This window comes from Rhinolophus sinicus, chromosome 14, assembly GCF_057876585.1.
Source record: "Rhinolophus sinicus isolate RSI-liver-muscle chromosome 14, RSI-T2T, whole genome shotgun sequence".
In the NCBI taxonomy this organism is placed as follows: domain Eukaryota; kingdom Metazoa; phylum Chordata; class Mammalia; order Chiroptera; family Rhinolophidae; genus Rhinolophus; species Rhinolophus sinicus.
Window position 1 is genome coordinate 39003991 of NC_142514.1, and position 23733 is coordinate 39027723.

Consider the following 23733-nt stretch of genomic DNA (forward strand, 5'->3'; position numbering starts at 1 on the left):
AAAAAAAGAATGAATTTCTGAATATTAATTTTTTATCCTGCTACTTTACTGAATTCATTTATCAGTTTTAATAGTTTTTTTGTGTGTGTGGAATCTTTAGAGTTCTTTATATATATAATATTAAGTGACCTGCAAATAATGACAATTTTACTTCTTTTCAAATTTGGATGCTTTTATTTCTGTTTCTTGTCTGATTGCTGTGACTAGGACTTCCACTACTATGTTGAATAAAAGTGGCCATCCTTTTCTTGTTCCTGATCTCAAGGAAAACACTTTTAGTTTTTTCCCATTGAGTATGATGTTAGCTGAGGGTTTGTCATTTATAGCCTTTATTATGTTGAGGTATATTTCCTCTATTCCCACTTTACTGAGAGTTTTATTATCAATGGATGCTGGCTTTTGTAAAACACTTTTTCTGCACCTATTGATATGATTATATGATTTTTATCTTTCATTTTGTTTATATGGTGTATTACATTAATTGGTTTGTGGGTATTGAACCAAGCTTGCATTCCAGGAGTAAATTCAACTTGATCATGGTGTATGATCTTTTTAATGTATTGCTGAATTCAGTTTGCTAATATTTTGTTAAGAATTTTTGCATCTATGTTCATCAAGGATATCAGCCTATAGTTTTCTTTTTAAAAATGTTTTCATTTGATTTTGGAATCAGGGTAATGCTGGCCTTGTAAAACGAGCTTAGAGGCTTTCCCTCCTCTTGAATTTTTTGAAATAGTTTGAGGAGGATAGGTGTTATTCTTGCTTAAATGTTTGGTAAAATTCACCTGTGAAGCCATCTGGTCCAGGACTTTTGTTTGTTGGGAGTTTTTTTTAATTACTGGTTCAATTTTGTTAGTAGTAATCAATTGGTTCAGATTTTTTGTTTCTTTTTTATTCAGTTTTGAAAGACTATGTTTCTAGGAATTTATCCATTTCTTCCAGGTTGACCAACTTATTGGCATATAATCGTTCATAATATTTTCTTATAATTCTTTGTATTTCTGTGGTGTGTCAATTGTCACTTCTCTTTCACTTCTGGTTTTACTTATTTGGGTCCTCTTTTATTCTTCATGAGTCTGGTTAAAGGTTTATCAATTTTTTTTTTAAATCTTTTCAAAGAACCAGTTTTTGGTTTCATTGATCTTTGTATTTTATTTTTTTTTAAGACTCTATTTCATTTATTTCCACTCTGATCTTTATTATTTCCTTCCTTCTACTCACTTTGTGCTTTGTTTACAATTCTTTTTCTAGTTCTTTTAAACGTAAATTTAGATTGTTTATTTGAGATTTTTCTTGTTTCTTGATGTAGGCCTTTATTGCTATGAATTTTCTTTTTAGGATGTTTTCACTGTGTCCCGTAGATTTTGGGTCATTGTGTTTTCATTTTCATTTGTCTCAAGGTATCTTTTGATTTTTTCATTGATCTCGCTGTTGAACCATTTACTACTTAGTGGCATGTTATTTAGCCTCTATGTGTTTGTGTATTTTTTAGTTTTTTCTTGTAATTGATTTGTAGTTTCATACCATTGTGGTCAGACAAGATGCTTGATATGATTTCAATCTTTTTAAATTTATTGAGACTTATTTTGTGGCCTAACATATGGTCTATCTTGAAAAATGTTCCATGTGCACTTGCAAAAAATGCATATTCTGCTGCTTTTGGGTGAAATGCTTTAAAAATATCAATTAAATTCATCTGGTCTAGTGTGTCATTTAAGGTCACAGTTTTCTTGTTGATTTTCTGTCTGGAAGATCTGTCCATTGGTGCCAATGAGGTGTTAAAGTCCCCTGTTATAGTTATGTTTCTGTCGATCTCTCCCTTTATGTCAGTCAATATTTCCTGTATATATTTAGGTGTGTTCCTATGTTGGGTGCATAAATGTTTGCAAGGGTTATCTCCTATTATTGGATTGATCCCTTTATCATTATGTAATGTCCCTCTTTATCTCTTCTTATAGACTTTGTTTGATGTAAGTATTGCTACTCCAGCTTTTTGTTGTTTCCATTCGCATGAAATATCTTTTCTAGCTCTTTACTCTAAGTCTGTGTGTGTCTTTTGATCTGAAGTGGGTCTCTTGTAGACAGCATATGTATGGATCTTGTTTTCTTATCTGTTCAGCTACCCTATGTCTTTTGATTGGAGCATTTAATTCATTTATATTTAAAGTAATTATTGATAGTTACATAGTGATTGCCATTTTATTATTCATATTTATGTTCTTGCCAGTGTGGAGCTCATCTCTAGCAGGTGCTAGACCACTAAATGAGTCATTGGAATGAAGTGTGATGAATATTTTGCCATGTAGGATGGGGCTAGAAAGGCGGGCGGGGAGTGGTCATGGAGGACCTTGTAAATTACACAAGGGCTTCATCTTAAAGATAGTGGGGAGCCATGGAAAGGTTTTAATACATGAGACATGACTGAATTTGCTTTTTTACTCTCTTAGGAGCACAGCAGGGAGCTCAACAGTTGGATATTGGAGAGAAGGGGGCAGTGGCATTGAGAGACCTCCAGACCAGACATGGCTCTGAGTCCAAGGGCTAGTCTGGTCCTCTGTGAAGACCCAAAGATGACACCTAGTCTCAACTCCACTGAAGCCCCAAGTTTAGGTTCTGGCACCATCTCTGCACCCAACCCAGACATGAACCTTATTCCTACCTTAAATCCACCCCTGAGTCCTGGCTTGGCTCTGGTTCCAGACCTTAATCCAATACTGAACACTGTCTCTGAGGAGGGCCCTGGCCTAGGGTCTGATAACACGCCCAGACCTGAAGGCAGTTGGGCTGTGGCTCCAGCCTCCCTCCAGATCACCGCTTCCCCCTCTGGTGAAGCCCTGAGCCTGGAGTCGAATCACATCTCAAAGCCTAACCCACAGGAGGCCCTATGTCCAGCTTCAAACCTCATTCCAAGCCCTGGCTCGACTGAGGCCCAGGGTCTGAGCCTGGGGAACCACTCTGGGCTGAATTCTGAAGAAGCCGTCAACTCCCACTCAAACAACGTTTTTGATTTGGGTCAGAGTAACTCCAATCCTTCCAGACCTGAATCAAACCCACTTATAAGCTCCTCTTCAAGAGAAGCCCTAGTTCTTGGCCACTGTATCTCCAGGCCAGACTCAAAAACACTCCTTATTCCAGCCTCAAACTCTTCTCTGGATTCCAACTCCGGTCAGCTGCTCAGCGCAGACTTAGAAACCGTCTCCAAGCTGGACCTGAATGTGGCTCCAGGGTCTTGTGGGAACTTAATCCCAAACACCAGTGAAACCATCACTTTGATTTCACATAACATTTCTAGGTCTGTTTCAAAAGGAGCCTTTGGTGCAGTTTGGAACACGAGTTCCAAGGGAACCCTCAATGTGACTTCAGATGGCACTGCCAGGTCTGATTTGAATACGACTGCCACTCAGGTCTCATGTTTGACCCTAGTTCCTGTGTCCAATGATGGTATTAGCCGGCACTCCAGCACCTGTGAAGCTGACTCCATGCTTTCTCCACCCTCATGCATGACCCTGATCCTGGGCTCCAATGAGACTCTGAGCCTGAGCTCTAGCCTCATCTTCAGTGACACCTCCACTCTGTCACTGAGCAGCCAGCAGGATTATTCTGAGGACAACACCATCCACACCGTGCCCCTGGAGGAGAATCCTCAGAGCTGGAGCGCGATGGCTGGTGCTGAGATGGGCCAGTTCCCGCTGGAGTTCCCTGCTTGCGACAACACAGAGAAGGATACCACAGATTTCCAAAGTATCGCTGAGGGTTAGTATGGCAAGGGCGACAGCCTCAGAGAGGGCACTGTCCTGGACAAACTCTGCATTCACATTTATAGGGCCGGGAGGGGCGAGGTGAGGTGAGAGGAAGGGAACAACGTTCAGTGCATAACATGCAATATTAATTATGCACAAGAGGTCCAGTGCTTAGCCTCAGCTTGCTGTGCAAGTTGGGATGAGTGACTTAAATCTCTCTGAGCTTCAATTTCCTTAACTGTAACATCTCCACGATACTTTTATTATGCCCAAATGGAAAGTCAACCAACTATATCTTTCTTGCAAAAATGTATGCCTCTTTCTTTCTTGATAAATTTCAGACCTGGCTTTTCAGGTCAAAGTTTGACCAGTGGAGCCGGCAGGCTCTAGGCCTAGCTCACCTCCATTGAGTGTTTGCGGTCTCCACCTGAGCAAAGCCTTGGGGTCTTATCTGGAACCTGCACTCACTTCCAATATGCAGCAGTTTTGTAAATTAATCTCTCATCAGGTTTTGCTGTTGTGAAGATCTTATCTCAATTATTTATATCTCCAAATGTTTTTGTTTGTTTATATACCAATACCATATTGCAATTAAAAAAAATTACCATGGCTTTGCAAATATGTATTCATATCTGGTAGGGTAAGAATCCCTCTTAAAAGTTTTTTTCAAAATTATTCTGAGGACATCATCATCCAAACCATGCCTTGAAGGCTGTTAGTAAACCCTCATTCTTCCATATACATTTTAAAATATGTTTGTGTAGGTTCTCAAAAAATCTTGCAGGCATTTTTATTGGAATGTTATTAATTTATCCATCTATTAAAGTTTTCCTTTGCATATAGGATAAAGCTTTTACTGGAATTAAAAAAAATTCTCCATAAAGGTCTTATTACATTTTTGATAGGTTAATTCCTAGGTGCTTTATAGTTTTTTATTACTATCACGAATCATATCTTATTTTTGAGTACAATTACTATTTTGTATTGATGATGCTGATAATATAGAGGAACTTGGTTTTTGCAAGTTGATCTTTTTTAAAAACAGCCTTATTGATATCTAACTTTCATACCACACAATTTACCCACTGTGAGTGTACAATTTAATGGTTTTAAAATATATGCAGAGTTGTGCAACCATCACTACAATCAATTTTAGAACATTTTCATCACCCCTAAAAGAAACCCCAAACCTCTTAGATGTCACCCTCAACCCATCCCCCGACCCCCAGCCCTAAGCAACCACTAATATACTTTCTGTCTGTATAGATTCGTCTATTTTGGACATTTCATATATATGGAATCATACTATGCGTGGTCCTTTGTGATTGGCTTCTTTCACTTAGCATAATGTTTTCAAGGTTCATTCATTTTGTAGCATGCATCATGCACTTTATTTCTCTTTATGGCTGAATAATAATATTCTACTGTATGGATATGCCACACTTTGTTTTTTCATCAGTTCATGTACACTTGGGTTGTTTCTATCTTTTGGCTACTTTGAATAACGCTACTATGTACATTCATGTACACATTTTTGTATAGATATGTTTTCATTTCTCTTTTGTGTATGCCTAGGAGTAGAATGGCTAGATCATATGGTAACCCTATGTTTAATCATTTAAGGAACTGCTAGGCTGTTTTCTAAAGTGGCTGAACTATTTTACACACCTACCAGCAGTGAACAAGGGTTCCAATTTCTCCACATCCTCACCAACACTTGTTATTGTCTTTCTTTTTTATTATAACCATTCTAGTAGGTGTGAAGTAGTATTTCATTGTGGTTTTGATTTGTGTTTCTCTGATGGCTAATGATGTTGAATGACTTTTCATATGCTTATCCACCTCTTATATATCTTTGGAGAAATGTCAATTCAAATCCTTTACCCGTTTAAAATATTGGGTTACATGTCTTTTTATTATGGAGTTATAAGCTTATATATTCTTTATATAAGTCTCTTATCAAACCTATGATTTGTTAATATTTTCTCCTAACCTGTGGGTTGCCTTTTCACATTTTTAATGGTGTCCTTTGAAACACAAAAGTTTTTAATTTTGTTGATGTCCAATTTATCCATCTTTTCTTTCATTGTTTATGCTTATGATGTCATATTTAGGAAATCATTACCTAATACAAAATCATGAAGATTTATGTCTATGTTCCTCCTAAGAGTTTTATAATTTTAATTCTTACATTCAGGTCTTTGGTCCATTTTGAGTTGATTTTTGTATATTATATGAAATTGGGTTCCAACTTCATTATTTTACATGTGGATGTCCATTTATCATCGTGATATAATTCATATATCTTACAACTCACCCATTTAAAGTGTGCAGTTCAATGGTTTTTGATGTTACATTATTAACTTTTTAAAAATTGTGATATATATATAACATAAAATTTTCCACTTTGACCATTTTAAGTGTATAATTCAGTGCCATTAGTCACACACAATATTTTATAACCATTACCACTATTTCTAAAACTTTTCATCATCCCAAACAGAAACTCTAGCTATAAAGTAATAACTTCCATTCCTCTCTCCCCAGTCCCTGGTAAGCTCTAATTTACTTTCTGTCTCTATGAAACTGCCTACACAGGTCCCTCATGTAAGTAGAATCATACACTATTTGTCCTTTTGTGTCTGGTTTATTTCACTGAGCATAATGTTCATTCATGTTGTAGCATGTATCAGTACTTCTTTCCCTTTCATGGTTGAATAGTATTCCAACGTATGTACATACACATTTTATTTTTCCATTTATCCATGAATGGACACTTGGGTTGTTTCCACTTTTTGGCTTTTGGCCAATAATGCTACTATAAATATCAGTGTACAAGTATCTGAATCCTTGCTTTTAATTCCTTTAGATATATATCTAGGAATGGAATTGTTAGGTCAGATGGTAATTCTATGTTTAGCTTTTTGAGGAACCACCAAAGCGTTTTCTATAGCAGCTGCACCATTTTACATTCCTGCCAGCAAGGTACAAGGGTTCCAATTTCTCTACATCCTCGCAATTGAAAATAACCCTTGTTATTTTCCATTAACTTTTTCTTTTCTTTTTTTTATGATAGCCATTCTGAAGGGTGTGAAGTGATATCTCATTGTGGTTTTGATTTGCGTTTCCCTAATGACTAATGATGTTGAGCATCTTTTCATGTGCTGTTGGCCATTTGTATGCCTTCTTTGGAGAACTATCCATTCAAATCCTTTGCCCATTTTTGAATTTGTTTTTTGTTTGTCGTTGAGTTGTAGGAGTTCTTTATATATTTTGTATATTAATCCATTATTGGATATATTATTTGCAAATATTTTCTCCCATTCTGTGAGTTGCTTTTTATTCTCTTAATTGTCTCCGTTGACACACAGGTTTTTAATTTTAAAGAAGTCCAATTTGTATATTTTTTCTTTTATTGTCTTTTTTTGGTGTCATATTCAAGAAATTGTTGCCATATTAATGTCATGAAGATTTTTCCCTACGTTTTCTTCTAAAAGTTTTGTAGTTTTAGCTCTTAAGTATTTGAGTTAATTTTTGTATGTAGTGTAAGATAGGGTCCAACTTCATTCTTTTGCACGAGGATATTCAGTTTCCCAATACCATTGGTTGTAAAGACTGTCCTTTCGCCAGTGAATGGTTTTGGCACCTTTGTCAAATTTCAATGACCATATATGTGAGGGCTTATTTTTGGATCCTTTATTCTATTCCATTGGTCTACATGTCTGTTCTTATGCCAATACCACACTGTTTTGATCAATATAGCTTTGTAGTAAGTTTTGAGATCAGAAAGTATGAGTCCACCAACTTAGTTCTTTTTCAAGATTGTTTTGGCTATTTGGGATCAATTTTTGTTTTCTAATAGGAACATTTTATTCATTTGCATTTTTTTAAAAAAATGTATTTTTGAATTGTATTAGTCTTTAAAAAACTTTTCAAGATAAAATTTTTTCAAAATTTTTTCAAGCATATCACTGAAATATGTAAAGTGTACTACCAATCTCAAGTGTAAGCTCAATGAATATTTACGTAAGTATACATGCTGGTAACTACCACCCATATTAAGACATAGATCTTTTCTAGCAGCCTAGAAGCTTCCCTTGTGTCCCTTTCCAGTTAATACCTCTTTTCCTAGGACAGCATTTGTTAGCCTTGGCACTGCTGACATTTTGTGTTGGATAACGCTTTGCTGTGTGGATGTGGGTATAGGGGTCTCTTCTGTACATTATGAAATGTATCAGTGGACTCTACTCTCTAAATGCTAGTAGCAACACCCCTTTCCCCTCCACAAGTCATGATAGCCAAAAATGTCTCCGGACATTGTCAAATATTCCAAGGGGGACAAGGTTGCATCCAGTTGATCACCGCTGCAGAGGTAACAATTCTTCTGATTTGCATCACCATAGACTAGTTTTGCCTGTTTTTTAACTTCTTGTCAATAGGATAATATTATATATACTGTTTTGACTCTGGCTTCTTTAGCCCAATATTGTGTCTGTCAGATTTATCCATATTGTTGCATATGTCTCAGTAGTTGATTCTCTTTTATTGTTTTGTAGTTTTCCATCATATGAACATACCACAATTTGTTTATCCATTCTTCTGCTGATGGATATTATGAATAAAGTTACTATAAACATTTTTGTTTGTCTTTGGTACACAGGCACATTTATCTACAAGTGGAATTTCTAGATCATAGCATAAGCTTATGTTTAACTTTAGTAGATGTCACCAGTTTTTTCAAAGTGGTTGAATTAATTTGTCCTTCCATGTGTGAGAGTTTCAATTGCTCCATATCCTCACCAACATTTGGTATTGTTAGTTTAAAAAATTTTAGCAATTCTGATAAATGTCTCGTGATATTTCATTGTGGTTTAAATCTCTTGATGACTACTGATGTTAAGCATCTTTTTATGTGATTATTGGCAATTTGAATATCCTCTTTTGTTAAGTGCCTGTTCAAGCCTTTTGCTCATTTAAAAAAATTGGGTTGTCTTTTTTCTTACTGATCTGTGGGAATTCTTTAGATAATCCAGATATGAGTTCTTTGCCATATATATGTATTGCAACTACTTTCTCCAAGTCTGTGACTTGATAAAGTCTTTTGATGAACAAAAGTTCTTAATTTTTTTTAAAGTTCTTAATTTTTAAGAACCCAATTTATTAGTTTTTTTATTATTGCTTTTCTCTCCTGTTTAATAAATCTTTGTGTATCCAAAGATTCTGATAATATTCTCATATTTTCTTCTAGAAGCTTTATTGTTTAGCTTTCACATTAAATTTATGATATATCCTGTGTTAATTTTGGAAAACTATGTGAGAGAGAGACTTAAGGTTCATTTTTTTTCCCATATGGCTATCTAATTGTTCCAGACCATTTATTAAAAATACCATAGCGGGTGGCCAGTTAGCTCAGTTGGTTAGAGCATGGTGCTAATAGCACCAAGGTAGCCAGTTCGGTCCCTGCATGGGCCACTGTGAGCTGCGCCCTCCTTAAAAAAATAAATAAATAAAATAAGAAATAAAAAATACCATAGTTTTCCCACTGAATTGCAGTGTCACCTTTGAGTTAAATCAAGTGACTATATATGTGTAGGTTTATTTCTGGACTCTTTCTGCTCCTTTGATTATTTGTCTATCCTTAACCATTGCCTTAATGACTGTGTTTTAAGTCTTGATTTCTAGTAGTGTAAGTCTTCCAACTTTGTTCTTTCTCAAGACTGTCTATTCTAGGTGCTTTACTTTTCCATATGAATTCTAGAAATAGCTTGTCAATTTTCCTAAAATAAAATAAAAATCTGTGAAATTTTCATTGAATCTATGATCAATTTAGGTAGCATTGTCTTCTTTATAACTGTATTTTCCAATCCATGCCCATTTATATTGATCAGTTATGGATAAATGGATATCTATGTTTGTGTTCTTTGTTGTGACTATTTTATGGGTTTTTTTTCCTCCTTTTTTGATTTTTTCCCCCTCCCTGTTTTCTCCCCTACTTGTATGGAAATTATATGCAGTATCAAGTCTTTTAGTGATTTTCAAGCTACAGTGTGCATATTTAGCTAATTAAAGTACAAATTAATCAATGCATTTGTCTTCCAGACAGCTTAAGATTTAGGAACATTTTAACCCTATTTAAGTACCACCCCCTCTAATTTACATGTTATACTGGTGATATCTTCTCTTTAACCCCATAAATATTATTATTTATGTAATGTTCTTATACTTACTCAAATATTAACATATTAACCTCGCTCTTTTACTTCATTGCATGTGGCATCTCAGACCTTCCATCTGGCATTGATTTCCTTTTTCCAGAAGTATATCCTTTAGAATTTCCTTTAGTAAATTGTGCTGATGGTAAACTTTATCATTTTTGTCTGAAAAATGCCTCTTGTTCGCCTTCATTCTTTTTTTAAAGACTTAAAACAATAAAAACTTGCAGAAAATTTGAAACAGTAGAAATGTTTTTTGTAAATAATTTGATAATAAGTTGCCAAATGATGTCCCCTCACTTCTGAATTTTAGTTGTTTTTTTTTTTTTTACCAAAAAAAAGAGACAAAAGTTAACCATCAAAAATCATGAAATTAATATTGATTCACTGCTACCATCTAATCCTCAGACCTCATTCAAATGTCACTAATTGTCCCAGTAATGCTTTTTATGGAAAGCAAAAGGATCTAGCTCAGAATTATTCATGACACTTTTTTTTTTACCTAGTCTGTTTTGTTTCCTCAGTCCTCAGCCTTTTCTTGACTTTCATGTCCTTGATACATTTGAAGATTACAGTCCAGCTCTTTTGTAAGTGGTGCTTAAGTTTGGGTTTGTCTGATGTTTCCTCATGGTCACATTCATATCGTACATCTTTGGTAAGAATTGAACAGAAGCGATGCTGGCTTTTTCTCATTGCAGCCTATCTGGTGGCATATTATTTTGATTTGTTCCATTAATGGTGATATTCACTTTGATCACTCGAGTAAGATGCATGCTGCCAAGGTTCTCTACTGCAACGTCACTATTTACCCCTTTGTAATAAATATTATGTGGGGAGGTACTTTGAAACTATGTAAATAGTCCATTACTTATCAAACTTCATTTGGCCATTTACTTATTTATATTATTATAGACTTGTGTAGTTTTCTAGTTTATTTAACGGGCTATATCATCTGTTCCTACCACTATTTATTGTGATACACAGACTTTCCCCAATTTGACTAGCGGACTTCCCTTTGAGCAAGCTTTTGTGTCCTTTTGACACATTCTTATCCTTGTTTTCTGGTATAAGATGTCTCAGGCTCATTCTGTATTTTCCCTGCCCAAGTACTAGAATCAGCCATTTCTCAAAGGCGCCTTGTCCATTTTAGTGGAGAATGGTACTTAGAAACCAAGATCTTGTATTACTACTATCTGTATTACTACTATCTGTTTTACTACTATTCAGGTGTCTCTGCTTCTCCCTATTAGCTCCAAACCTCTGGTGGCCAAGATGGCCCTGACATTCTATGCTGTCATAGGTTCTCAGGAGGAAAGAGGCATGCTCTCTTAAATGAAGAGCTATATTGGCCCAGTTCAGCCAAAAGCCCATCCCTGGACCAATTACTGTGGCTGGGGGCATGGGACTGTCTTATTGGCCAAGCTTGGTTCCAGGCCCACCCCTATTTGAAGAGGGGTGATGGCTGAGGCTTCAGAATTCAGCTACATGGAATGGGTAACCCATGGGGAAGACAGAATCTCTTTCACCAAAAGATGAGGAAATCTGGGGCTGACAAAACAGCAGGTATCTACTATCACAAATAAGAGTTTAATTATAAATTGTGATAACAGTTGAAAGAAAATAATAAAATGATACCAGAGAGGACCACAGTGGGCCCTCCATTAGCCGGAAGGTCAGGGGAGACCTCTCTGAGGAGTAACAGGCAAGCTGAGACCTGAAGGAGGGGAGCCAGACCTGAGCAAGGGCTTGTGGCAGTGGATTGGCCCAGGTGGAGGAATCTGCCTGTGCAAAGGCTCTGAAGGAGGCCAGTGTGGCCAGAGGATGGTGAGTGAGGGGAGAGCAGCGGGAGACAAGGCTGGTGAGGGGGCAGGAGAGACTGACCTGGCAGGGCGTTAAAAGCACTGGCAAAGATGCCGGCTTTATGCTCAGTGAAATGGGGATCCCACTGAAGGGCTTTCAGGAGGGGAGCTCAGTCTGGCTGCTGGGGGAGTAAGGATTGGAAGGGCCCAGTTGGGGAGGAGAGACGGGACTATGGCACTAGGTGTACCATATCTTTATCCTCCCTCTTCTCTCCTCATTGAAACTATGACATGCAGGAGCCTTTGATGAAGTGGCCTCGTGCCTGGTGAACCTGCCAGGGAAGAGAGAGGATGGCAACAAAATGACTCTGGTATGCTTCCTGCCCAAACTCCTGCTGACTTCCTAGGATGCGATCGCCCCACCTCCTGCCCTACTCCCCAGCCCTAACCCCAGCATTCCGTTTCTCTGCCTGACTCTTTCTTTCTCCATGGTGCTCATAGCCTTCTGAGGCACACTATGCTTTACTTATTCATCTTATTTCTTGTTAGTCTCTCCCACTATAATGTATTCCCCCACAAATCGGGGATTTTTGTGTGTCTTATTCACAGCGATATTCCCAGCATCCAGAGCACAGCCTGGCACATCATAGGTGCTCCATACGTTTTTTAAAATGACTGAATTGTGAGAGGGTCTCTAAAGGGGATAGAAAGGCTGGAAAAGGCCTGTTTCAGGACACAGTTCTGACCCAGGTCTTGGCCATGCAGCAGGCCTCGGGAGGCCAGAGAAAGCCAGCCTCCCCAGGACTTGGTGAAACAGTACCTAGCACACAGTAGGGACTCAATAAAATTGGTGAGGGCCAGTGAGGGCAGACTAGACAGGCTGGTGGACATGAGTGTGGCACATGGAGTGTGGGCAACACAGGTTGATGGACCAAGTCTGGAGGCAGGGAATCTTCCCAGACTAGGATGCATGGAGAAAGGCCCTGTCCTCAGGCTGCTCAGAAGCGAGCTCCAGTCCCTCGGGCAATGCAGGATGGGGAGAGGGTGACAGGTCTAAGAAGAGGTCTTGCATTTTGGGGGCATCTGTCCTCATCCTATGGCATTTTTCTAGCTGTCCACCTGTTCTTGCCACACTGGCCTTTTTCTCTTTCTCACACATGCCAACCTCATTCTTACCTCAGGGCCTTTGCACTTGCTGTATCTTTTGCCAGAAAGGTTCTTCGCTTCTGTAAGATGGGTGTAATAAAGTTGAAGTGAAGCCTACATTAGATAATGTGTGCATAGCACTGGTCATGGTCCCTGGACAAAAGAGGTTTATTATCGCAATCTCTCAACCAATTTTATTGAGTCCCTACTGTGTGCTAGGTACTATTTCAGGCACTAGAGATACAACAGTGAAGTGACATTCTAGTGGGAGACAGGCAGACCCTCTCTCTAGTTCTTCACATGACTACCTCTTTCTTGTTATTCAGGCTCGGCCCAAAAATTATCTCCTCTGAGAGACCTTCCCTGACCTAAATTGACCATCCCTCTCTCATCACTTTTGCAGTAGAAGTTATCCATTGCTGTTTAATAAACCACCCCCAAAATTAGTGGTTTAAAAGTTCTCTCTAGCTACTGGGGCAGGAAGAATGAGAAGGGCCCGATTTCTTATGATTCTGAAATTTGACTGGGCTCAGAGGGGTAGTTCTTCCGCTTTGCAGCTGTGGGCTGAGATCGCTGGGGGAGGAACGGCTGGCACATCCGAGATGCCCCTCATCTTTCAGGGTCTCTCTTTACATGGTATCATCATTCCATGGCAGCTGGGTTCCAGAGGGGAAAAGCTGCCAGTTCCTTTAAGGGTTAGGCCAGGAACTGTCCTAGCATCACTTCTACAGCATTCTATTGGTCCAAGAAATTGGTGAGATGAGCCCAGATTCAAGGGGCCATCTGTCCTCTTGATAGGAGGAGTGGGAAAGGACTTATGGTGTCTTTAACCCACCACACTCTCCATCAGATTACCTTGTTTTGCTCTCTTTACTATATGAAGTTTGGTTTTTAAACATTTATTTCATGTTTTTTCTTCCTTTGTCTTAAGATAAGGAGAATGAATAGATTAATTGGACATTGGTTAATGTCTTCACTCTCAGGTAGCAGAATGCCTTAATCTGACCAGGATGTGCCCTTAAGAAGGGTAGATACTAGAAGGTCCTTAAGAGGTATTACTAATGTGAGGTTTCAGCTTGAGGTATTGGGACCCTTTGTGTCCCCTCAGCTGCTGCCTCTTCTGCCTTCATTGACTGGAAAAGGGGAAGTGTTTCGCAGTCCCTGATATCTGTCCTCCTCCAAATGCTGGCCTGCAGGAGTCTCCACCCCCCTGCTGCCACCTTCTCAAATCTCACCCTGCACTCCCACCCTCAAGTTCCCCTGGTGGTTTCTCATTTCTCTTGAGGGTTGCAGGGCGTGGGGGAGGGAGAGGGTGGTGGTGCTGGCAGCTGGGGAGGAGCAGGCTGGCTTGCTTGCAGGTGGCAGGTGGCTCATGGGGCTGTAGGGAACCCAGCCCTAGAAAGCTGGGTTCTTACTCATGGCTTTGCCTTCTGTTGCCCCAAGGTCAAAAATGTCATCACCCTCCAGAAGAGCCAGGATTTGCTGGAAACGGAAGGAGAGAAGAAGACCATGGTGAAGAAGATGATGGTACAGGAGCCACACGCAGATCGGTGGCATTGGGGTGGGGAAGCGGCAGAAGCCCTTAGTCCACCCACTGATGAGGCGGGAAGAGGACAGATGAGGAGGCAGGACACGGGGATGAGTCTCAGCTCCACCTCTAACTGCCCTCCAGAGGGGGCTCGGGCAGGTCATTTCCCTTCTCTGAGCCTCACTCTTCTCATCTTGCAAATGCCTGTGATAACAGTACCTGTGTCACTGCTTGTTGGGAGGACACAACCCAATGGTTAGTTTATGGTAAAGCATTGTGCACTTGGGAGGAGATATTCTTATTTAATACTGGAAATTCCTTCTGGTGGGGTACTTCTGAGAGTTTCCGTATCATTTTGCTAAATACAGTCACTTCTCAGTTATCCACCAGAATGGGTTGGACAGAGATAACCACTGAATTGTCCAAAATTATATTTTCCTTTGCCCTTGGTACCTTCATTTAACTAACATTAATTGAGCACCTATTGTGTGTAGGTGCTAGATTAAAAGTGAGTAGTAATTAGGAGAACATTTTTAAAGGAATTCAACAGGATCTCTCTCAAGGGCCCTTCATAGTGTTTTTGCTTCAGGCCAGTCCATGGTTGAAATACACCTCCCCACCACGAGGCTGTGGAAACAGTTGTCACTAAGCTCCACATGTGGGGTGCAGCCAGTTAGGGCGTGGGGTCTTTTTGGTGGCCTTGAACTGACTGCTCAGGGTAGGATTGAGTGGTGAGCTGGCTCCTCCTAGTCGAGGCCCGGCAGGTCTTAGAGGTGGGGGCGTTCTGCCCAGGCTGAGGGGTTTCTGCAGCCTGCTCCCTGTGAGGAGGGGTGGCCCTGGCCCTGGTAGTCTGCAGCGGCCTCCACCCCTCACTGGTCCCTCTGCGGTCCCCTGTGCAGAGGCAGATCCAGGAAGAGCCACTGGATTCTCTCTCCAGCTCCGTCCGCCAGCAAGCCATGGAGACCTTGACAAAGCTGAGGTGTCCACAGCCCCTTCCCTGATCCTCGTCCCCTTTCCTTCTGCTCATGGGCTCTGCCTGTCTCTTCTGGGTCCTCTTTGCTGTACCTCCACCCCACTCCTGTGCCTTTTCCTCTCCCCTTGCCCAGTCCCTGCCTGGGTGGTCTGCCTTCCACACTCACTTCCCTCCTCCCCTCCCCGCCTCTTGCACTTTGTGGATCTGAATCTCAGGCTGAGCCCTGATCCCCTCTCCAGGAGCCCTCATCCCAGCCCTCCATCCTTAGCTCCGGCCTCTAGCCGCAGGACTACCTCCCTCACTCCATACCTTTGCGTTCTGTCTCTTCCCTAGTCACACCTGCCCAGCCCTGGGTGTGCGGGAAAGGTCAGAGCTGGTGAACACGTGTGTGAAGAGTGTGTTCTCCCTGCCTCCTGTGCAGGCCATGCAGGAGAAAGATGAGGCCACAGCTGAGACCATACAGGTGAGCAGGGCCCTCCCCAGAGGGTCCTTGGGGTTGTCCAGGGTCTTCAGAGGGATGCAAATTTGTGGACTCCTAGCAAGGAGAGAAAGGGTGTTCCAGGAGGTAGATCAGGAACTTCACCCTCATATTCAAGCTGCGGGGCTTTGGGCAATTCACCTCCCCTCTCTTGGCCTGAGTAGGCCTTCGATACATATTTGGGGAATGAATGAATCTTCAGAAAAAGGATCGATCCCTCATCTGGAATGCTTTGACCACTTCTGGGCCCTGCCCTGTGAGGGGATGTGGCCAGAGGAGGCAGCCAACACTGGGAGGCGGGGCCTGAGGACTGGCCCGTAAGGAAGCAAAACAGGGCTGAGACCCGGAGAAGCAGAAGCTTAAAGGGCTCACTCCTATGAGCATTTTTAAAGCTCTGCAGGGCTGTCCTAGGAGGAATGGGCAGAAGTGACCCTTAGAGCGGGATGTAGGGTCAGTGGGGGAGGTTAAGGAAGAAGGGTTTCACCTCAGGGTGAGCCACGGGCATTCATCGTTTCCTTCATCAAATATTAACTGGGGGCCTACTCCAGAGGTACAGGGGTGAGATACAGTAGGGGCAATGGCAGGGGGGAGAGAGACATTATGAAAGAATCATACAATTAATACAAAAGTACCATAGTGGTAAACATAAGCAAGAAGTACTTGGTGCTATAAAAAGCCTGGAATGGGGGCACCTGGCCTAGGTGAGGGTCACGGATCACGGGGCTGAAGCTGAGAGGTTAAAGAAGAACTAATTGGCTGAAGGGAGTGGGGCGGCCAGAAGGAACAGCACACCAGGCAGAGAGAAGTTTGTACAGAGGCCTGAGGGCAGAGAGAGCATGGTGACTGCATGAATGACCAGGAGGCAGTGTGGCTGGAGCCTAGAGGGCCAGGCAAGGGTGCTGGGAAGTGAGGCTAGAAAGTGGTGAGGGGCGAATCACTGCAGCATGAGGGTTCTGGGTCCTGGAGGTGGTGCACTCAAGGGAAAGGTTGGGGGGGTCCTTGCTGGGTGGGAAGAGAACAGGCCTCTTGTAGTACCAGGCCTGGCCAGCAGAGGTCAGTGATGCACAGCGGTGGGCTGCAGATGGGCGGGAAGGAGGAGGTAGTTGGCCTGTGAGGCTCGCTTGGTGGTTGTGGTGTAACCCTCGTGTGCACAGACTTAGGATGCCTGGACAATGACACCCTGGGAGACAGATGTGGGGAGCTTGCAGGAGGAGAGGAGGCAGGGGAGAGAGGATCTTCCCAGAGTGACACAAACTCAGCCTTGTGTACGTGCAATGTCTGCACCTTCATAAGACAATACCAGGCTGTGGTTTGACAGAGGAAGGAGGGAAGCTGGGCCGGGGAGCGATGGCTCCCTGAAGGGGCAAGTTGAAAAATCTATTTGGGTCCAGGAGTAGGAATTTGAAAAAGAATCAGAGCACTTCCCCAGAGACTGATAAAAGTTTATCTAGCTCTTACAGTTCTAGAGCATTTTTCCACCCATCCTCTCATGTGTTGCTCATGACTTGAAATTTCCTTGTTGTGTGACCTCGGACAAGTGTCTCCTCATTTGTTAAATCACAAAAACACTTGAGGACGAAGTGATGTGGTTTTCATCGGGCACTCACCTGGCCTGTGGTAGATTCTCAGTAAATGCTGGGTCTCTGCTTCTTCTCCCTGTAAAGTAGGAAGTGCAGGGATAAAAATTACCAATTTGTTGATAAGGAAACTGTAACCCATGGAGGGGAATTAATTTGTCCAATGTCACACATTGTTAGTCTCAGAGCGGGGACCAAAAAGCAGCTCTCCTGGGTCCAATTGCGCCCTTCTCCCCTGACCCACACGAGAGGTTGCCTGGGGCTGGGGTCTGCTCCGGAAGCTCCCTAGTGGCTTGGTCCTCCTCTCGTCCACAGACACTTTACCATCAGACCTTGGATGCCCTGCAGACATTGCTCAACACCCTCTTTGTTGAGGACCCCACTCCTGCTGGGCTGAAGAGCATTTTGGAGGTGTGGGGGCAGGGAGGAGAGGAAGGGTGGAGGGGAACGAAGAATGGCTCAGGAGGGGCTGGTAGGGAGGTGGGACCCAGAAGGAGGGGTTTGCCTTCAGGACATTTTGTGCCAGTGTTCTGCCTCCCTGTCCTTACAGGCTCTGCCCTAGACTCCTGCCCCTTTACTCTCTTCCTACTCCCATCCTCCTACTAAAGCTGCCCCCATATCTTTGCTCTCTTCATTCTTGCCCTATCTTTCTCTTTTCTCCTCATGACTCTCCATCTTTCACCTCTCTCCTCATTGACCTTTGTCCTCACTCTGGTCTTTTAATCCTAGTCTCAGCTTCTGGATCCTATGTCTGCCTATGCTCCAAGAAGAAGAGGGCTGTGGGGAGTTGCCTTTATGCCCTCCCCAGAAGCTTTCTGCTGATTGGTGAAGGCTGGCCTGCCCACCCAGGCAGCAGAGGCTGGTAACCAGCCTGTAGCCTTGAGTCTTGCCCTTGTCCTCACAGCCCCTAGGGCCCTGGATGAACTCTGGAAAGGCCCATGAGCGAGCACGGGCTGTGAAGAGCAATGTCTCTGTGTTGAACCACACACTTCTGACCCTGCCTTTCTTTGTGAGTGACCCCTGGGGGCAGGGGGACACTCCTAAGGAGAATCTTCCCAGCTCAGAGGGTGCCTGTGCATCATCCAGGGATTCCCAGGTGGCCCTTGCCATCCTCACAGGGCTCTGTTATCAGGGACAGACTTTTCAGCTTTGTTCACTCTTTACTGTGTAGCATAATTGAACCTATAAGACTCAATTCCTAAGATTACAACACAAACAGATGTCCTCGGGATTCCCTGCACTGGGGCTTCTGCTCGGGAGGCTCATCCTTCGCCTCGGGGATCCTGATGAGGAGATTGGCCGGGAGGCTCTGGATGGCATCATCATCCTCTACACCATCCTGGAGCTCCAAAAACGTAAGCCTTTGGAACGCCTCTGAAGCCAGGCTTTGAGCAGGCCCTCAGCCTGGGGATTGACTGCAGCCTTAGCTACAAGGCAGTGGTGGGAGCTGGAGGAGACCAACACAGAGTCTGACAGGGTCTGCAGAACCTGGTGCGAAGACTTAGTCTCCACAGGACCCAGGGACAAAGGCTACAAACAAACCCACTTTTTAAAAAAATACTGACTTTAATAGAAAATATCACATTGTAAACAAGTCCGTTGATCCATTAGCTTAAAACAGAAAGACAGCACAATCATGTATAAAAGCCGAAAGACACAATGCTGGTAGCAAACACAGCACTTAAAGAGAAGCCTAAGCCAGGCTCTGAAAGATCTTTCCCAGAAAGAGAGGCAGCAGCACCTTGAAACAAGCATAAATTTGGGGAGGAGGAGGCAGCATCCACTCCATGAAGGCTTAAGAGAGAAAGAGGAAGACAGAGCAATAGACTCATCTTGTGAATAAGGGGTGAAGGATAAAGAGGCAAAAGGGTCAAACAAATTTTGATTTAAGCAGTCCTATCTAAGCCTTTCTTCATCCTTCCAAGTTTAATTTGTGACTCTCATTTTCACATTCCCATAGCACCATGTACACCCAGGCATGATAGCTCTAATATCTTGTTTCCTGGTCTTTCTTCCCCACTAGACTATAACCCCATTTGAGAGCAGGGTAAGGCTGTGTCTTTGTTCACCACTATATCCCCAAGGGTTAGCCCTCGGCCTGACACGTGGTAGGTGCTCAGTGAAGGTTTATTGAGTGAATGAAGAAAGAACAGATCTTACCTTAGAATCTGGAGTGGCTGAAGCCTATAGGTGGGAGAACAAGCCAGGATTCAGCTTCAGGGAGCTAGCGATGTGCTATGGGCTGACACGAGTACCCAGCTGGCACTGTACGCAGACGTGCACAGTATGAGTTGTTGCTTCCTTCTTTTTTTCCATAGTTCCAACTCTGCCCCAAACCAATGGACTTGGCATGTTGTTTAAACTTCCATGGCTCTGGAAGCAGGGTGGCCTAGATACAAAACCTGGCTGTGTGACCTCAGGCAAGTACTTCTCTGTCCAGGCCTAGATTTCCTCATCTATAAAAAAGGGTATAGTAGGATATAACTCACAAGCTTTTTGAAAGATTAAATGAGATCATATACATATGTAAAGAGATCAGCTCAGTGACACACATTATAGGCATTTGTCAAATAGAGTTCCCTTTTTCCATCCCTACAAGGATCATCTTACTAGTTTCAGCCTTTTGGGATCTATGTGGTATCTCTGCTTTTCTTGACCTCTAGTATTTGGTGCAAAGATTTGGACCCTGGGCAATTTCCCCTGCTGCTGAGGAACCACTCAGGCCTCCTGTGCGATGGGTGAAAGTGATACAAGCCACGTTAATCATCAGCCTCAGAAGCGAGGATAGTAGAGACCAAATTGCTATTACTAGATTAAGCAAATAAAAATATAGGATACCCAATTAAATGTAAAGTTCAGATAAACAATGAATAATTTTGAGTACATTTGAGACATACTTTCACTAAAAATTATTTGTTTATCTGAAATTCACATTTAACTGGGTATCTTGCATTTTATTGGGCAAACCTCGGCCAAACCCCCTCTGTTAGATTTTCCAGGAGTGAAGGGGTCTGTCCAGGTTCCCTGATTATAGGAAGTGGCAAAGCTAGTATTTGACTCTGGGTCTGCCTGATTCTGGGTCTCAAGCTCTTTCCCTTTACAAAAAACTTGCTCCATGTGGTCACTCCACCTTGATGGACCTTTCTTATGCCCATGTCTTGCATACTGTGGGGGATCCAGGTAGAACCCAGGCCAGGCCACACTAAGGGCTCAGGAAATGCACCTGAAGTGTATTTTCTTCAACAGGAAATACAGAGTCATCATGTGCCAGGTATCATTCTAGGCACTGGGATACAGCAGTGAAAAAAATCAATACAAAATTAATTAACTAAATAATCCCCCCTGTCATGCTTACCTTTTGGTGCTACTACCTTTGTTTCTGGGAAAGATCTTTCAGAGCCTGGTTCAGGCATCTCTTTAAGTAATGTGCTGGCTACCAGCATTGTGTCTTTAGCTTTTACACGTGATTGTGCTGTCATTCTGTTCTAAGCTAATGGATAAATGAACTTGTTGAATAAAATAAGCAAGTAATTCATATAGTGAGTCAGATAATGATAAGTCCTAAAGAAAAAAACAAAACAAAACAGAAAAGGGGGATTGGGAATGCCAGGGGTAGAGGATTGCAATTTAAAAGAGGTATTGGCATATAAACACCAGAATGGCAAAAATGAAACCCACACACATTGCTATGCGCTAGTGAGGTGTGAGGCCACTGGAACTCTCATACGCTGCTGGTGGGAGCATAATGGGTCCCCCCAGGAGAAAACTGTTAGCCTCCCCTGAAGCTGAACCTATGCCCACCCTAGGACACGGCATTCCTCTCCTAACTATTCACCTAACAAATGTGTACATATATTCACCAAAAGGCTAGTAGAATGGACTAGATATACTACAATGTTCATAGCGACACATGCGTAATAGCTGGAAACAACCCAAATGTCTGTCAGAAGTAGAACAGGTACATACATTGTAGTATATTCCTACTGTGGACAATTACGCAGAACTGAGAATGAATGAAACAATGCTACTTGCAACAGTGTCAGTGAATCTCATTCACATGCTGCTGAATGAAAGCCAGACACAAAAGATAACATACTCTGTGAGTCCATTTATGGAAGTGCAACAGCAAGGAAATCTAATCTGTGGACTGAGAAGTCAGAATAGTGGTTACCCTGGGTGGGGGAGGGAGAGAGTGGATTGAAAAGGGGCACAAGAGGGATTTCTAGGGTGCTGATCATGTTCTGTTTCCTGACCTGGGTGCCAGCTACATGGATATGTTCATTATGTGAACATTTATGAAGCTGGTTACCTATGATTTATACATGTCCTTCATCTATGTTCAACAAAAAGTTGTTTTTTTAAAAAAAATTGTGGTCAGGCGCTTCATTGAGAAGGTTCTCTTCTTGCAGGAGCCAGAGATAAGGAAGAGACCAACAAGAAGGAGCTGTATGAAACCAACAAGCGTTTCCTGGGGCCCTACAACCCTGTCAGCCCATGCCAGAACATTCTGCGAGTGATCGCGGTGACTGCTTGCTGGCCGTCAGCCCCGGGCCTCCCAGGGGATGGGGAAGAAGGGCAGCACCAATGCCTTCTCCTCCCCTTCCACCTTCCCAGGCCCAAGTCCCCTTCACAGGAGGCCTTCCTCGACCACACGGGCCATCCCGAGTGTCCCCAACCCTTCTGGTCTGTGCCACGGCCTGTGGGCCATGTCCCCCAGCTCTGGGGACAGAGGCTATGTCGCCCCTGGTTTTGTGGCTCTTCCCCAGAGTTTGTGGGCCCTCCATGCTGAACTCTGTGTGTGTCTGGCAGTCTTGGTGCATCTGTGTATGGCTTACTTGGAGTCTGCCCATATGTGTTAGTATCTCTGTGCCTTTGTTTCAGGAATTTGGAGACTTCCTAGGGCCCCAGCAGGTAAAGGACCTGTTGCTAGCAGCCCTGGAAGGGCTGAAAGGTGGCTCAGAGGCTCAGGGGAAGGACTCAGGAGAGATGATGCAGCTGGCCTCGGAGATCACACTCAGCTCAGTACTGGAGTGGTATCGCCACAGGGCACTGGAGGTGGTAAGGCCCCTAGGGGCAGGGGCTGGGCTGGGAGACCCCACAGCATCTGCTCCTCCCTTGGGCAGGGTACGGGTGGTTGGGGCTGAATTTTAGGAGCTTCCAACTTTCAGGTGAGAAAGAACTCACTTAACAGCCACCAAGAAAACATTCCAATCTGGTGTGGGGTGAGGCAGGGTGGGAAGACAGAATGGCTTGTTTCCAGAGAAGCAGCAGGCGCTCTGCCCTCCTCCCCATTCCTCTCCTGTTCACCCACCTCTCCTGTCACTCTGTCTTATCACCCCTCCCTTCCTCTTCCCATCTCCCTGCCCCCAAGCCTCCCTTGGCTTTCCCTGGGCCCTCTGCCTGTTCATGGCCACCCACTGTGCCCCAGATCCCAGAAATCATGCAGGCCATCTACGTGCAGCTGAGACACATCCAGGAGCCACGGGCCCGGGAGGTGGCCCTGTTGCCCGTCTCTCTCCTGGCTAGCTCCTTCATGACCGAGGTCGTCGTGGCCCTGCTCATGTGTCCCCTCCCATTGGACAGGTACCAAGTAAGGGGGTTGTCAGCTACTGTCAGCTACTACATCTCAGAGGGTTGAAGCAGCCCCCACCCTAGGCTGTAACTCCTTCCTTCTGCCCAGAGGAGCCCCTTCCCTCCCGAACGGCCCCTTTTCCATGATCTGTGGTGCATATGACAACCATTAAGCACTTCCTGAGCACTGCTAGGTGTCAGTGCTCCGCATGGGGTATGAGAACCCCATTCTACAGATGAGGAAACTGAGGCTCAGGGGACTTTTCTTGCCCTAGGCACCCACTGAGCAAGCAGCGGAACAAGGGCCTAAACTCAGATCAGACCAACTCCAAGTTCAGAGCTCTTTAATGATGCCATAGAAAGGAGGCCTGAGTGGCAGTCCTAACTCTGCCTTCAGCTGCTGTGTGGTTTTGGGTAGCCTGCTTTCTCTCTCTGGGCTTCAGTTTTCCCCCATAGGCAAAAAGCGGATATCATTCCTGTTCCCATCCCAGGTGGGTGGTCATGACACGTAATGCAGTCAGCTGCACTGAGCGCCTGCCAGGACCTGCGCCTGTGCAGGAGGACGTACCATGTTCTCAGCCTTCAGGAAGCTGGGGATCTGATGGGCAGACAGTGAATGGGCAGGAGAGACCAGTCTGACTACTCCAGTCTCCCAGCCCGGGAAACTCTCATTCCTTTGAATGAATAAAACAAGGCAAGATGTGCGATC

The 23733-nt window shown here is 43.3% G+C and overlaps 1 protein-coding gene across 2 annotated transcripts in view; it reads left to right on the forward strand.

The window, feature by feature from the left end:
- The first annotated feature begins 2522 nt into the window (after positions 1–2522).
- MROH7 (maestro heat like repeat family member 7) overlaps positions 2523–23733 on the forward strand; it is a 45001-nt gene continuing 23790 nt past the window's right edge. For both annotated transcript variants that reach the window (XM_088791156.1, XM_019742859.3), the window contains exons 1-11: positions 2523–3753; positions 12049–12122; positions 14341–14424; positions 15325–15404; positions 15732–15861; positions 17769–17864; positions 18358–18462; positions 18673–18808; positions 21863–21975; positions 22335–22511; positions 22882–23036. In XM_088791156.1, the coding sequence (XP_088647282.1) occupies positions 2523–3753; positions 12049–12122; positions 14341–14424; positions 15325–15404; positions 15732–15861; positions 17769–17864; positions 18358–18462; positions 18673–18808; positions 21863–21975; positions 22335–22511; positions 22882–23036 (2381 nt within the window). The remainder of the gene's footprint in view (positions 3754–12048; positions 12123–14340; positions 14425–15324; positions 15405–15731; positions 15862–17768; positions 17865–18357; positions 18463–18672; positions 18809–21862; positions 21976–22334; positions 22512–22881; positions 23037–23733) is intronic.